This window comes from Coffea arabica, chromosome 1e, assembly GCF_036785885.1.
Source record: "Coffea arabica cultivar ET-39 chromosome 1e, Coffea Arabica ET-39 HiFi, whole genome shotgun sequence".
Taxonomy (NCBI): domain Eukaryota; kingdom Viridiplantae; phylum Streptophyta; class Magnoliopsida; order Gentianales; family Rubiaceae; genus Coffea; species Coffea arabica.
Genome location: NC_092311.1, coordinates 10,806,850 through 10,822,489, shown reverse-complemented (window position 1 = coordinate 10,822,489; position 15,640 = coordinate 10,806,850). Strand labels below are relative to the sequence as shown.

Below are 15,640 nucleotides of genomic sequence, written 5' to 3'. Positions count from 1 at the left end.
ACATTATATCTGAAATTTTTTAAAATGAGACTGTAGCACCCTTTTTGATATAACATATGGGAAATAAAAAGGTAATACAATAATAAAAAAATAATTAACAAATATATTTATGATGCAACATAAAAATATTTTGAAAAAGGGTTCAGTTAATGAGTTCCTCGAGACACTTTCATATGTTTATTTTTTCTTTTATATAAGAGTGAAATTAATTGAACATTGAAAGTGTTGTGGGGCACATATTAGCCAAACCCTTTTTCAAGAAAATTGTGAGTGCGTGTATTCACATAATAAATTTATTGTTTTAGTGAATGCTCCTGAGACACTCGATCGAAAATCTTTTGAAAAAAAATTCACTATCCAAACAATACATATATAGTTCGTTAATGCACATGATCTACCATTTAAAAAATGCATAAATCACATATATTAACTTCTCTCAGTTTAAGTCATTTCTATGCCTAATTTTACTTTTACTAAAAGAAGAAAGCACTTTGTGACTCCTATTTATTGTTAATTAAAGGAGATATGTTAAAATTCGAAGGCCACAAAATAGAATTCATTGTTCGTCGCAGCTTGATCATTAGTTTTGATATCAAAGTCAATGCTAGTGTAGAGTGATCTGCTGGCTATAACAGTAATGCTATGAATTACGTATAACAGGGATGAGAAATTTTCAAATGGAGAGTGAATGTAGTTGAGTTATGAAGTTGTATAAAAGCAATCTGATTTGAATGTCCTGATGAACATTGATTATGAAGGTGTATGGGCCGATTAGATTGAGAACCTAATTCCAACTGCTCCGGTTCAATGGCATGTGCTGTCATTAAACAAAAAGCTCAGTTAATAGTAACATTGGCCAATTAAGTCTACACAATAGGACTGATTAGCAAATTACATCATACTTTTCTATTTCCTAAGATTTATGTTTTAGCTTATTATTATGGTCACGTAATGTATTTTGCATGAAAATAGTGGATTATAATATACTTTTGTAATGTCCAACAATTTTAGTTATATTATGGTAGTAATGTAGGAGAGTTCTGTAGTACCTTTTCGGATAGCTCTTAGATGGTTTTAAGAATTTAAATAATTGAATGATGTGGTAAGAGTTTATTAGATTATAATCACGGATATGATATCCAAAAGGAACGGTAGAATTTTCCAATAACTTAATCACTCGACACATAACCATTTGACTCTAGCATCACTTAGAAGAACTACGTCGACTCTATCAAGCCTAGAAGGTGGAGTTCAACTCTCCTCTCTCCCAATTCTCATGAATTGGTTGTCTATGTTTAATTATTGTATATAAGATGAAAAAAAAAAACATTTGGTCCGCCACTAGTTCATCTCTTTCGTTGTATTCTTCACTTAATTAGTGGAGACAGAAATTAAATTAATGATTTTCCAGGTTTTGACTTGTTGATGACCAGTATGCTATCACTTTAGAAAACAAAATAATCCAGAAATTTGAGGCTGACTGGAAAATAACAGGTTTGACATGTAAAAGGTCAACACACTGCCATATAATAATGATTAGCATTATTTGAAATCTTGAACAACTATTAGAATCAAAAAGCATCTGAAAACGCGTTCAAATATTTTCTCAGTCAGCAAAAGAGAAGAAGATATGATTCCATTTGCGGATAGCAATTTGGTCCTGAATGGCTGAACAAAACACGAAGTAAAAGCTACATCAAGTTTTGACGTCTGTGTTTGGTTCTGCATGACAGTAAATAAAATTGAAATTGGAATTACGTTTTATAAAAATGCACGGTAGGAAAACAAGAAAAACCTCATCGTCACAGAACCAATAAAATTTCCATGTTTCTACTTTCCAAGAGTATAGTCCAAGTGATCTGGTGTAGCGTTAAGGCACGAAAAAAAAAGAATCATCCAAAAACTTTTGTTATTATTTTAGGCTCATAAGGATTCACATTGAAGTCAAATAAAATGGTTCACCAGTACTGCTGATCAAAACAGTTCAATACCTCGACTTTCTTTTTTTTTTTCCTATTTTATTGTTATTATTTTTGTGAAAGGCTAAATACGTTGCACTTTTACTTGGAAATGTTATGACTGAAGTGCCAGAGACGAGACAATAAAGCAGCAAATTAATTACATCAATTAAATGTAACTATTAAAGAGAAGACAACAGAATTTAGTGCAAAGGTAACTGAGATGGTGAGGTATTTTGCAGTTGGGAACCTATAAATAGAACCATCTCAATGTCAATTTGTCTTCAGGGTAAAGCCTAAAACTAATTTGAACATCGAAGCTACAACATGGGAAAACTTCACGATGGCTTCATCCTCGCAGCTTCATGGATTATTATTCTGAGTGCAATTTCCTTTCAGCCTGGATTTTCTAAATTGGCTCCGTTCTCAGCTTCTGACGAAGACCGATTCCCACAAAGTCATTTCCACCCTCAGCGCCACAATGTCCACGATTTCCCCCTGGACGTAGACCCAGCAGCTGAGCATGACGAGGATTTGCACTTGACTGCTAATCCCAAAGCCCATCCGCCTGCCAAGGCTACACCTCCCAAGCGCGAACACAAACCCAAACCTAAACATCATCCTGCCCATCCATATCATCCCCACCACCAGCATCACGGCCATCCCCCTCATCCCCATCACAAACATCACCCCCATCATCCAAAAGCACCAAAACACCTTCCTCCCTGCCACCCTCCAAAGGTCCACCCAAAGGGCCCAGCCCCCAAGACCATTATTCCACCCAAAGCTCCCAATCCTCCAAAGTCACATCCACCAAAGGCCCCTTCCCCAAAGGCCCCAAAGTCACATGAAGGGTTCCTTTACCAAAGGCCCCTTTCCCAAAGGTCCATAGTCCAAAGGCCCATCCACCAAGGGTTTCTTCTCCAAAGGCACCCTTTCCTAAGACACCTACCATAAAAGGCCCTTCACTCAAGGCTCATCCACCAAGGGCTCCTTCGCCAAAGGCCCCTTCCCCAAAGGTCCGTGTCCCAAAAGCCCCTTCTCTCAAGGCCCATCCATCAAGCGCTCCTTCGCCAACGGCCCCTTCCCCAAAGGCTCCTTTCTCAAGATCCATCCACCAAGGGCTCCTTCTCCAAAGGTACCCTCTCGTAAGACACCTTTCCCAAAAGCCTATTAGCTTCAGGAACAGGAGTCTTGAGAAGAGCCACAAATGCGGCGACATATGAATGGTAGATAGCAACAATTGAAATAATAACAAAATATAGATTTGAGTTGTAATAAGTCTTCCACAAAGTGATGCATAGTTATCATTCGTGAAGAATATACAAATTTTATTGATGGTATCACTTCAACTTGAGCTTCTCTTGTTACATACTACTATCATGTTGTTACCTTTCTGTCATGCCAAATTTTCAACTGAATGACTTCTTTAATTGAATCAACAATCAACGTGTCCAATGGTTGTATAATTTGTTCAACGTCCTAATAATCTATCATAAAGCTCGAGCAAGCAATTTTAAACATTAAAATTAACCCGAAGAACCAAATTAATGCTTTAGTTTAATTCTCACCAACATGTTGCCATCAGGTCATTACCTAAAAATGAGATGATTGTAAGGATCGAAAACAACCTAAGAGCGGAGGGTGAATTAGGTAATTTAAAAACTAATCAGGTTATGAGATACCTTTTTGTTCAACATGAAATTTATCCTCTTTCCTAAATGATCACACAATGAATCAATCAATGAATGAATAAAATCACTTGAGAGAAGTAGAAGATATAAGCAATTTAAAAATCACAAGATAACAATAAGTAAATAAGAAGGGAAGAATTACAAACCAATTGACTACCAAGCTCCTCTTAAGCTTGTAGATCAATTCAAACAAACTTCTTCAAGTTGATGAAATACAACCAATCTTATGTACAAAGGAAGGTTCATTTCCTCCTTATCCCAAGCTCCACTCGGTCAAGTTAGAAAGTTTTACTATCCCTCATGACAACCCTCACAGAGCTACACTATTGAAGTATTCACTCACAAATGAAAAAATTACAATGAACTTCACACCACCAAGACTACAAATCTTCTTTGGAGAGTGTTTTCTCACTAAAACTACTCTATATCTTTTGTATCTTCAGTGTGCAAAAGTTGTTTAAAGTTTCTGAGCATACTCTATTTATATGAGACCAAGAAAGTGCTTCATTAATGCTTCCAATGGATAGAAGGCAGTTAAAGAGTCAACTAGCCGTTGGGAGTATCAGACATCCGGTATAGCTGATACTTGCGTCCGACAGCAGATAGGTTGGGAGTATCGGATGTCCGGTACAACTGATGCTTGCGTTCGATAGCAGACAGTAAGTTTGAGAAATCATCTTAATTCTTTCGGACGTTCGGTGATGGAGTTCTTCATGCGTCCGAAGTGCTGCATTGTTTATTTGACGTCCGATGTTGTTTTCACGAGCGTCCGACAACTTTCAACTTTTTTTATCTCTTTCAAATGCTCTTGTTCTTTGAATCAGATTTGCTTCATAGCTAAAAGTATTTCTTAAAGAGATATTAGTATCATCCAATTGTTTTGTAAACATAAAAAATTAGGGACCAAGGTCAACATTCTCCCCCTTTTTGATGATGACAAAACAATGGATGGAAAAAAAAAAGATTGAGCATAAGCTCCCCCTCACTCATTGCATCAAAAATTTTTAAGTGTCAAAGTTAAAATCTCAGAATAACTCCCCCTTTTCACGTAGCATCCATTTCTCCCCCTTTTTGTTATCATAAGATGAGAGTAAAATTCAGCAACTATAATCCATAATATAGTTGCCATAACAGAGAATCTAAAATACCAATCAAAAATAAAGAAATGATACCAGAATTCAGCAATCACCAACATACCAACATCAATCATCAGCCAAAAAATAGAGAATTAATACCAAAAGAAGTACCAAACAGAGAAATATCAACCAAAATACATTAGCAATTCAACTAGAAGCCATCAATATTAACCAAGATCCATTAGTACAGAGTAATTGAAATATCAAAAGAGAAAAATACAAAAAATGCATCCTAATATGAAATGCAAATGACCCTAGCGTGCCTAAAGTGTAATCACAAAATTTCGGAAAGTCACAACATTTAAATTTCGAACAATTGACACTTCTAATTTTAACAATATTCAAACCAAGCAGATTTTGAACTTTTACAAATAGGAAATTTTTTTTTTTTTAAAGTATCATCTTTGTGAGTAAGAAAAATCACCCAAGTGTATCTAGAATAATCATCAATAATGACTAAGCAATATCTCTTACCACCCAAACTAGTAATTTGTATATGACCAAATAAATCAAGATGTAATTTTTTGCCTATATTAGATGTCTTAGAGTATATTGTAGATGATGGCTCAACTTTAGAGCAAAAAGCTGAAGTTGATCGTATTTTGGATAGTGTGCAAACATTTAACTTTGCATTTACTTTGCATTTTATGAAAATTTTGTTGGACATAACTAATGAGCTATCATTAGCATTACAAAGAAAAGATCAAGATATTTTGAATGCAATAGCTCTAGTTAAAATTGCTAAAGAGCGACTACTTGTGTCAAGTATGATATTGAGGTTCCTAATATGAATGATACATATGTTCTCAAAGGAAGATCAAGGTGCAAAGGTCCAAGTGTCACACACTTCCGTCACTATAAAGTGAATTTATTTTGTAGTGTGATAGACATGCAACTTCAGGAGTTGAATGATTGTTTTACAAAGGCAAATGCTGAATTGCTAATTTGTATGGAAGGGCTTGTTCCAGATAATGATTTCTCATCTTTTGATAAGAAAAAGTTGATTCGCTTTGCGGAACTCTATCCATCTGAGTTTTCTTCAGTTGATCTAATGGCCCTTGACAATCAGTTTGATACTTATATCCTTGATATGCATTCTAACAATGAATTTGCAGAATTGAAAGGAATTGCAAGTTTTGCAGCAGAGTTAGTTAAGACTAAAAGGGATATTGTATATCCATTGGTCTATTTGCTAATAAAATTAGCACTTACTTTGCCTGTTGCACTAGCAACTATGGAGATGACCTTTCTAGCAATAAAGATTGTTAAAAATGGGTTGCGGAATCGTATGGGAGATCAATGGATGAATGATTGTTTGATTACTTGCATTGAAAAAGATATACTCAACAAAATTGACAATGAGTTGATTTTGCAACGTTTTCAGAAAATGAGTACTCGTAGAGGACAATTATAATATGCATGTAATATTATAGTTTTGCATTTTTTATACCTTTTATGTTACAGTTTTTATTTTTTAAAGTTGTATTAAAGTCTGACCCAATTTAGTCCGGGGTCTTCGCTCCGCCACTGCATGATGTAACATATGAAATTGATATCACCACATGTGGTATATGAGATGTACGTGGAGGTGGAGCCGCAGTTTGGTCACAGCCATGGTGGAAGTGAAGCAGCCCAAACATCTTGAGCAACACATGGACAAGGAGTTGAGCGAATCCACATGACTACTAGAGCCAACTAGTACAATTGGAGTACGGAGGAATGATGCATAATTAGCCCATTCGTGCTCGGCCAGTAGAAGCTGGAAGCATGGGAGGCTAGCAGTAGTCGAGTGGTGGGCACCAATTTTGTGACTGCCATTCTTGTAATAGAAATGCTCGTAATGTCCTGTCCAACCATTATACGTAAAAACAAGGGTGTAGATGTTGATCTTGACTCTGAACCTGAACTGAATGGGGTTGACTCTAGTGATGATGATCACAAGTATGATAGGACTGATCAAGTAGTCATCAATTCGGTTAGCGAAGCAGGTCCTAGTGCACAGTTGTTGTTTGATGTTACACTACATCTTCATTACAGTGAAGGTGTCGATGTTGCTTTGGATTTTGACAATATACATGGAAGAGACATGGAGAAGTTGAATATGTTGCGTGATGGCACAAAGGAGCTCAATTTGGATATGATTTTCGAAACAACGAAGTATGTGCAACAAGCCCTGAAGTTGTGGTCAATTAAGTACAACAGAGAGTTCAAAGTGAGGACAAGCAAACCAATTACTTAGTATGTTCAGTGCAAGTCTCACAATGCCTCACCACCTTGCAATTGGCAATTGAGAGCCACTTTGAGGTGCACACAACATGTCTAAAACTGTAACTTTTGTGAAGGAGCATAACTATGCCAGTGTTCCAAACAACAATGACCCCCGACAATTGAGTTCTGATATCATTGTTGAGCACATTATATACCACATTGACAATGGCCCACTATTCTTGATCAAAGAAATCTAGGTTGCAATTAAACATGATTTCCATGCTAATGTGTCATACAAAAATACCTGGTATGCCAATCGACAAGCCATTGATATCATGTGTAGTGACTTGACTATACCGGATCTTCTTGACACAGATAAAGAGTTATATTTCTTGGAACATCTAGCCATGCAGGGACAAATTGGGCCCAATACCATAATCGTTGGATTCATTATTAGGCGGGTCGTGTTGGAGCTGTTGTTCCTGGTTTTCGTCATGATCTACTCAAGCTTTTTGATGAATATATGACATGGTACACTAATCGAACCATCTGCCATGTTACACCTCCTGTATCACAGTAGTCACAGCATGACAGCTATCGAGGGGATGCGAGAAAATTCAATTATTTGGTAAATTATGAAATCTTCTCTTCGTTTCAGTTGCAACAATTAGTTTATATTAGGAAAATACCCAAACTAATTCACCTCTTTTATAACCTCTTTTGAATATTTCAATACTGTGTTGCATATAGAATGGATGTGTAATAACTACCTTAACCCAAATGATCCTTCACACTCTGTGCATCTTGGTTTGAAGTTTGTGAGGGCTCTAAAATTTTTTTTACTAATTTTGAAAGGTGAATAATAATGATGAAAATACTTATATTATGTGATTTTACTAAATTTATGATATTTTCATCTATTAAAATGTCATTTTATATCTTAGTTGAATTTTTATTATTAATTACCTTGTTATCGTTTGGCGAGCATTAAGTGTGAAACTTTGGAGAGGTGACATGGAATTTAGTCTTAAGATGAAATCTAGAACATGTAGAGACTTTAAAGAAATAGAAAAACAATAGGATAATGTTGGTTAAGAAAAATCTAGTTAAGAATAAGATGTCGCATGAGAATGTGACACATAAGCGAGTAGGTGAGGTGGTCCTCCTACCACACTTTAAAGGAAGAAACTAGACTTGAGAGTTCATTCTTTCTCTTCCTCCTTTAGCCAACCGAAATTTTGAGAGAGAGAGAGGGAGACTTGATAGCCCTCCATCTTGCTCTTGAAAATCACTTGAAAACCCATCAACCACCACAATTTTTCTTCTTCTTTTTCTTCTTTTCTTGTTGAGGGCCGAGAGAGAGAGAGGACCGAGGGAGAGAGGGAGAGCTCGAGAGAGAGAGCAACCAAGAGAGAAGGGACACCATCCATTTTGCTCCTTGTGGATTTGTGGAAGAAATCACCCAAGCAATCTAGAAAATTTGACCTTTCTTGAGGAAACTTGAAGGGGTGAATTTTGGAAGAAAGTTTTGAGATTGAATCACAATAGATCTAGTTAGATCTTAAGGTAAGAATCGAAAATCACCCTTAATATTTAATTTCTAGTAATTAAATATTTGATTCACTTGATTTAAATAAGATCTATAGTAGATCTAATAAATTTCTTGAAGTTATACCACTAGATGTTCTACTGGTTAAAATAGTAGCATAGCTCATGATTTGTTGGTTGGATTTGCTTGGAAATTATCTTTTGATAACCAAGGGCTAATGATTGATGAAGCCCTTAGGGATTTGAGTGAGTTTTTGTCGGTTAAATGGTTGTTCTATTGGCGAAATTCTTGAGAAATTTTTGGATGAGCTAGCCAAATGAAGAGGGCTAATTTTTCACCTTCATTTTCGACATTTTTGTGTCCTTGTTGACTAAATGTCACTCAAGTGATTTGGTATTATGTTAAACTATGATTATATATTGAATTGCAGTTGAAAGTTAGGAACTTTAACGGTTAAAAGTCATTTCTATTTCACTAATTTTGGGCTAAAAACTATCCGGGCAGCAATGGTGAACTCGAGACTGTTTTGCCCTTGATTTTGTGTTTTCACGCATCGAATTTTGAGCAAAACTATTCTAGATACATATTATTTTCATAACTCGAACTTACGTGTCGAGTTCAAGTGAATTTGGTTTAGTTACGCGAATTGTTGGGAGCGAAACTTATTGTCTATTTTTACGTGTTTATAGGAGTGATTGAAGATTGTGATATCGATTCTAAATTGGATTTTGAGTTTTGATTTATTGGTAAGTTCCATGCATGTTATCTGTCTTGCATTTGCAAATGTGACTTAGATGTGAATTTGATGTTGTGACTGAGATGAATAGTGTTTTGAATTGTTAAAATGTTGTGATATCACTTGGGTTGTTATCCCATCGACGATCAGTGATTGATTGTGCATGTTAATTCTTGGAAATTCCTAAGTCCTATAGGTGAGTCTGTCGATTCGAGCCAGTCATGGGATTTGATCGAGGAGATTTGATGAGCCATAGGAGAGTGTTTTATATTTACTGGACTTGACGTTTAGACTTGTTCCTTTTGAAGTGAAAACTATGGTATGTTCGAGCAATATCCACTTTCGGTGTTTTGGATTTCGGGGCCGATAGGGGGAGTCGTTGGAAGGAGAATGAAATAAGTGGAGTTCTACATAATGATAAAATTTGAAAGTCGACGGAGTGTCGACTACGTGAAATAAGATCAAGATTCGTGGACATTAACTCCTGAGAGCCACCTGTATCCTATCCCCTTGATATTGTTAATCGCTTTATTTACTCACTTTAAATTGTGAGCTTGAAGTGTAATTTGAACTGTTCTATGTAACTGTATGCCTTTTTGGAACTTGTTGGGTGTTAGCTCATTCTTTTTAATTTGTTTTCCTTAACAGGAATTGAGAACCCGAGTGAAGCCGCTGTCAGTTAGAGTGTGATCCTGTTTCTTTTGTATCTCGTTTTGGGTTGTTAAACTTTGAATTTGATATTTTGGAAGCTTGTAAGATGAACTTTGATTGTATCTTAAGTACGTTGGATCGTATTTTTATTAGTCGGGTTGTAAGTTGAACTTAGTTATGTTATAAGCTGTGGAATTGTTAAGTACTTCAAAAGTATTTTATTCGATCATATTAGTGAGTCCTAGCCCAAGCTGGGCAGGCAGCCCGCCGAACCTTTTGGTTCGCCTTAGGGGAAGGTGGGGCTGTCACAGATGGTATCAGAGTCTAGGTTTGAATGGTCTAGGCAAAGTTAGAGTTATTAAAATATTTGTGAGTTTTATTAGGAGAGAACGAAGTGTTAGGCCAGAGGGACTATGTGTGTTTGAGCTTTAGAATGTTTAACTATCTAATCTAGTTTATTCTTGTAGGTTATGGACCGACAAGGTGATGGTAAGCATCCTAGGATTCATCATCCAGTGATCGGCTACCGCACGAGACCAGGGGGTTCTCGTGTGGCCTATAATCCCATGACTCAAGCTAGGCGCCAGTGCGATTGTTGGAGGACTCATGCCACCCTAATCATGTGGTTCTATCACTCTACTATGAGAGGAGACGTTTGACTAGGATCAATAGGGAGTTATGAGAGGAGGATGATAGACGTTTGGCTATGGAGGAGGCTCAGGCAACTAGGATTCACGAGCTTGAGGCTGAGGTTCACGCGACCACTTAGCGATTGACTAGAGTGGTGAGGGTTGCTCGCGATCAAGCCGGTGGCATTGTAGCTAAGTGCGGGAAGTTGATTGGAGGAGTACTTGAGACTAGTCGAAAGGAGCTGGACCCTGCAGTTGAACCTCCTAGTGATGACAATATAGGAGTAGATCCTATGACTCAGTCCTCTGGGGCTGCAACTGTGGCTGAGGCAGATCTACCCCAGGAGGAGGAGACTGCCAGTTTCGAGTCTTTGGAGACTTCCGCGTCTGAGTCGGATTAAGCTAGTAGGGTTGGAAGTAGTGCTTTTGTGTACCCTTGCTTTGTGAGAGAAACCGTTAGAGAGGTTCTCATTCCTGTAAATGCATGCTATCATAACTGTTTTGATTACTACTTCCACGTTTGCTTTTGGTTGTGACTTTTGTATCTCTTTTGTTTAAGCATGCTCATCTGATGTACTCGTACACTTTTCTAATATGAATATAAGGTATTTCGATTATCTTTAGAGTCTGACTTGCTAATACTTTATCTTTATATTTATTTTAAAACGTTCGCCCTCTATAAGATCGATGGAAGGTAGAAGAGATCGAGGGCAAGGAGCTAGACAATCTCATAACGTGGAAGGCGACCGAGAGTCGGGCGCCGACCAAAATCATGGATCTAGAGGCGAGATTGGGAAACAAGTGGCTACTGCCATTAACCGAATGACAGACATTCTGGAGCGTTTGACTAACCAACCAAGTCATGGAACTGTAAACCAATCCATATACCCTGAGGGTAGGGAGGATAGAACTCTAGAGTGCTTCCAGAGGTTTTTCCCACCTAAATTTTCTGGAGGGTCCGATCCGAAAATGACTGAGGGATGGTTAGAAAGAATCGCTGATATTTTACTGCTCTAAATTACGCGGAGGAGAGGCAAGTGGCATTTGCCGTGTTTTAGTTTGAGAGAGCTACCCGATCCTGGTGGAACATGATAAGGGCCAAGTGAGATAGAGAACAAATTCCTAGGAATTGGGTGAACTTTACTTGGGATTTTAATGCTAAATTCCTCCTTCCGCTAATCCAAGAGAAAAGGGAAGATGATTTCATTAAGTGTAAGCAAGGATTGCTAAGTGTCGCGGAGTACGAGACACTATTCACCAAATTGTCAAAGTTCGACTCTGAGTTGGTGATGACTGAACAGAGGAGGATAAGGAGGTTTATTCAAGGTTTAAATGTAAAAATACAAGAAGGTCATGCAGTGGCCCAAATCACCAGTTTTAGTGATGCAATTGAGAGGGTTCAGAGAATTGAAAGTGCAAAGGCTCAAGTGAGGGTTTTTAATGCAAGAAAAATGAATGCTCCTAGTGGTAGCCGTGGTCCAGTGGACGTGAATGCTTCACCTCCTAAGTTTGGGAAAGAAATGAGTGGAGTGAACACCTCGGAAGCACCAAGAGGAACAATGATGAGAGGAGCTACGCCGAGAGGGGCATTTTCTAGATGAACGTCAAGTGAAATGGGACAGTCAACGAATGTCCCACAAAGAAATCAAGCATCAACTCCTAGTATGTATTGTAACTATTGTGGGAAGACTAATCACACAGAAAATAGGTGTTGGAAAAAAGAGGGGAAATGCTTGAAGTGTGGAAGTAGTGATCATCAGCTGGCTGCGTGTCCTAAGGCTCAAGAGAGAAGTGGAGTTTGTCAGATGGACAAGCCAATCCCCAGTCAGGCTAGTGCAGTGGGGAATCGACCGAAAGTTCCAGTTAGGCTTTATGCCCTGGATCATCAGCAAATTCCCAATTCAACAGAGGTTGTCGAAGGTACTATCCCTATTATTCATCGTTTAGCTAAAGTCTTAGTTGACCATGGTGCTTCACATTTATTTGTGAATTCTACTTTTGTGTGGAGTAGATATAAACCGGCTAGAGTACCTTATAACCTAGAGGTTAGAACACCTACTTGAAACCAAAGTTTGATTACGAATCTGCTGTATAGGAACTGTGAAATCTGGGTTAGAGAAAGGAAATTATTGATAGACCTAATGAGTTTGGACATCAAAGGGTACGATATTATTATAGGGATGGATTGTTTAACTCGATATTATGCTAACTTGAACTTTATGACGAAAATTATGGAATTTTGCATTTCGGGGGAAGCAACGTTAAGATTAGATATGAAGGGAAGATTAGCTTCATCTATCCTCATTTCGAAACTTCGGGTTAGAAAGTTAATAAGTAAGGGAGTTTAAAGTTATTTGGCTTTTCTAATAAACCCTCCAAGTGATAAAACGAAATTGAAAGATGTGTCAATAGTGAGAGATTATCCCAACGTTTTTCCTGAGGAGTTAGAATCCTTACCTTCCAAGCGAGATGTGGAGTTTAAAATTGATTTAGTGCCAGGGATAGCACCCATTTGTAAAATCCCATATCGGATGGCCCTGCGGAACTTAAGGAATTAAATATTCAACTACAAGATTTGTTAGAGCGGAGATTCATTAGGAAAAGTGATTCGCCTTAGAGACCGCCCGTATTATTTGTCAAGAAAAAGGATGGGGGTTTGAGGTCGTGCATAGACTACCGAGAGTTGAATAATGTGACAATAAAGAACAAGTATCCTTAACCGCTTATTAATGAACTATTTGATCAGTTGCAAGGGTCAGTAGTATTTTCTAAGTTAGATCTCAGGCAAAGGCATTATCAGTTAAGAATTAGGAAGGAAGATGCACCGAGAACTGCCTTTAACTCGAGGTATGGGCACTTTGAATTTGTGGTAATGCCCTTCGGATTGACTAATGCTCCTGTCGCATTCATGGATTTAATACAGCGAGTTTTTAAACCATATTTGGATCAGTTTGTGGTATATTTATGACGATATTTTGGTGTATTTTAAGACCCGAGAAGATCATGCTCGACACTTGAAGATAGTGCTACAAACCCTAATATAACACCAATTATATGCTAAATTTATTAAGTGTGAATTCTGGTTAGGGGAAATGTTCTTTTTAGGGCATAAGATTTCTAAAGAGTGAATTTTTGTAGACCCAACTAAAATTGACGCCATTACTCAATGGAAACAACCAGAGACCTATACAGAGGTTAGAAATTTCTTGGGTTTAGCGGGATATTACCGCCGATTTATTAAGGATTTTTCAAGGATTACTGGGCCACTGACTAATATGACCAAGAAACATGGCAAGTTTATGTGGAATCCTAAATGTGAAGTTAGTTTTCAAGAGTTGAAGAAGCATTTGACAATGGCTCCGATATTGACCTTACCTAATGGGAAGGAAGGATTTATGGTTTACTCAGATGCCTCCAAGGAAGGATTGGGTTGTGTTTTGATGCAAAATGGAGAAGTTATTATTTATGCCTCTCCAAAATTAAAATCCTATAAACAGAATTACCAAACTCATGATTTGTAATTAGCTGTAGTCATTACAGCATTGAAAAAGTGGAAACATTATTTATATGGGTGATATTTGAGATTTTTACGGACCATAAGAGTCTTAAATATCTATTTTCTCAAAAGGATTTGAATTTGAGACAGAGGCGATGGATAGAATTTCTTGAGAATTACGACTGCACCATTAATTATCATCCTGAGAAAGCTAATGTAGTATCGGATGCGTTTAGTCGAAAAGCTCAAGTGATAGGGTTAATGGTTAGAGAGTGGAGTATGTTGGAGAAGGTGAGCGAGTGGAATCCTCGCCTAGAGGGACAAAGGGTTGTATTTGGAAATTTGACATTAACGTCTCCATTATTAGAACGCATTGAAGAGGCACAAAAGAAGAATGATGTGGTGCAGAAATGATTGAAAAAAGCACAGAAAGAGGGAACCCAAGATTTTAAAATAGCGCTTGAAGGAGTACTGAGATTTCGAGATCGAATTTTGGTGCCCGGTGATGAAGGAATAAGGGGGAAAATATTGGAGGAAACACACCGATCTAAATATACAATACACCCTGGGAGTAAAAATATGTACCAAGATTTAAAAGTGTTTTATTGGTGGTATGACTGGAAAAAGTAAGTGGTTAGATTTGTTCAAACATGTCTTGTCTGCAAGCAAGTTAAAGTTGAGCATCAGAAACCTTCTGGACTTTTGCAACCTCTAGAGATACCCGATTGGAAGTGGAAACATATTACCATGAATTTTATGATAGGGTTGCCAAGCTGTCAAAAGGGGCATGACGCGGTTTGGAGGGTGTAGATCGGCTTACTAAGACTGCACATTTTCTGCCGATGAATATGAAATACCCTTTGGAGAAACTAGCAAAATTTTATATGGATGAAATTGTGAGATTACATGGAATTCCTATAAGTATCATTTCTGATAGGATCCGAGATTTGTTTCCTGATTTTGGCAAAAATTTCAAGAGACTTTGGGGACCAAATTAAACTTGAATACAACATATCATTCCCAAACAGACGGACAATCAGAGAGAACAATCCAGGCTTTGGAGGATATGTTGAGATCATATATAATGAAATTCGGAGGAAGTTGGAGTCACCATATGACATTAGTCAAGTTTGCGTATAATAACGGTTACCATATTTCAATTCAAATGGCACCTTACGAAGCACTTTATGGATGAAAATGTCGATCACCGACCCATTGGGATGAAGTAAGAGAGAGAAAGATTTTGGAGCCGACTACTATATCCTGGATTGAGGAAGCATATGAGAAAGTAAAGATTGTCCGAGAACGACTCCAAACCCTCCCAGAGAAGACTTTGAATTTTAGGGTATAAGACGATTCTAAAATCCTATATCAGATGGCCTCTGCGAAACTTAAAAAATTAAAGATTCAACTACAAGATTTGTTAGAGTGGGCATTCATTAGGGAAAGCGATTCGCCTTAGAGACCGCCTGTATTAGTTGTTAAGAAAAAAGATGGGAGTTTGAGATCGTGCATAGACTATCGAGAGCTGAATAATGTGACAATAAAGAACTAGTATCCTTAACCGCTTATTAATGAACTGT

General features: G+C 37.5%; 1 protein-coding gene across 1 annotated transcript; it reads left to right on the top strand.

Annotated features, from left to right (window-relative positions):
* Positions 1–5,677: 5,677 nt before the first annotated feature.
* On the top strand, positions 5,678–6,202 carry LOC140016111 (uncharacterized). The gene has a single exon (XM_072069314.1). It carries the CDS (start codon positions 5,678–5,680, stop codon positions 6,200–6,202), a length of 525 nt encoding a protein of 174 aa, XP_071925415.1.
* Positions 6,203–15,640: the final 9,438 nt, after the last annotated feature.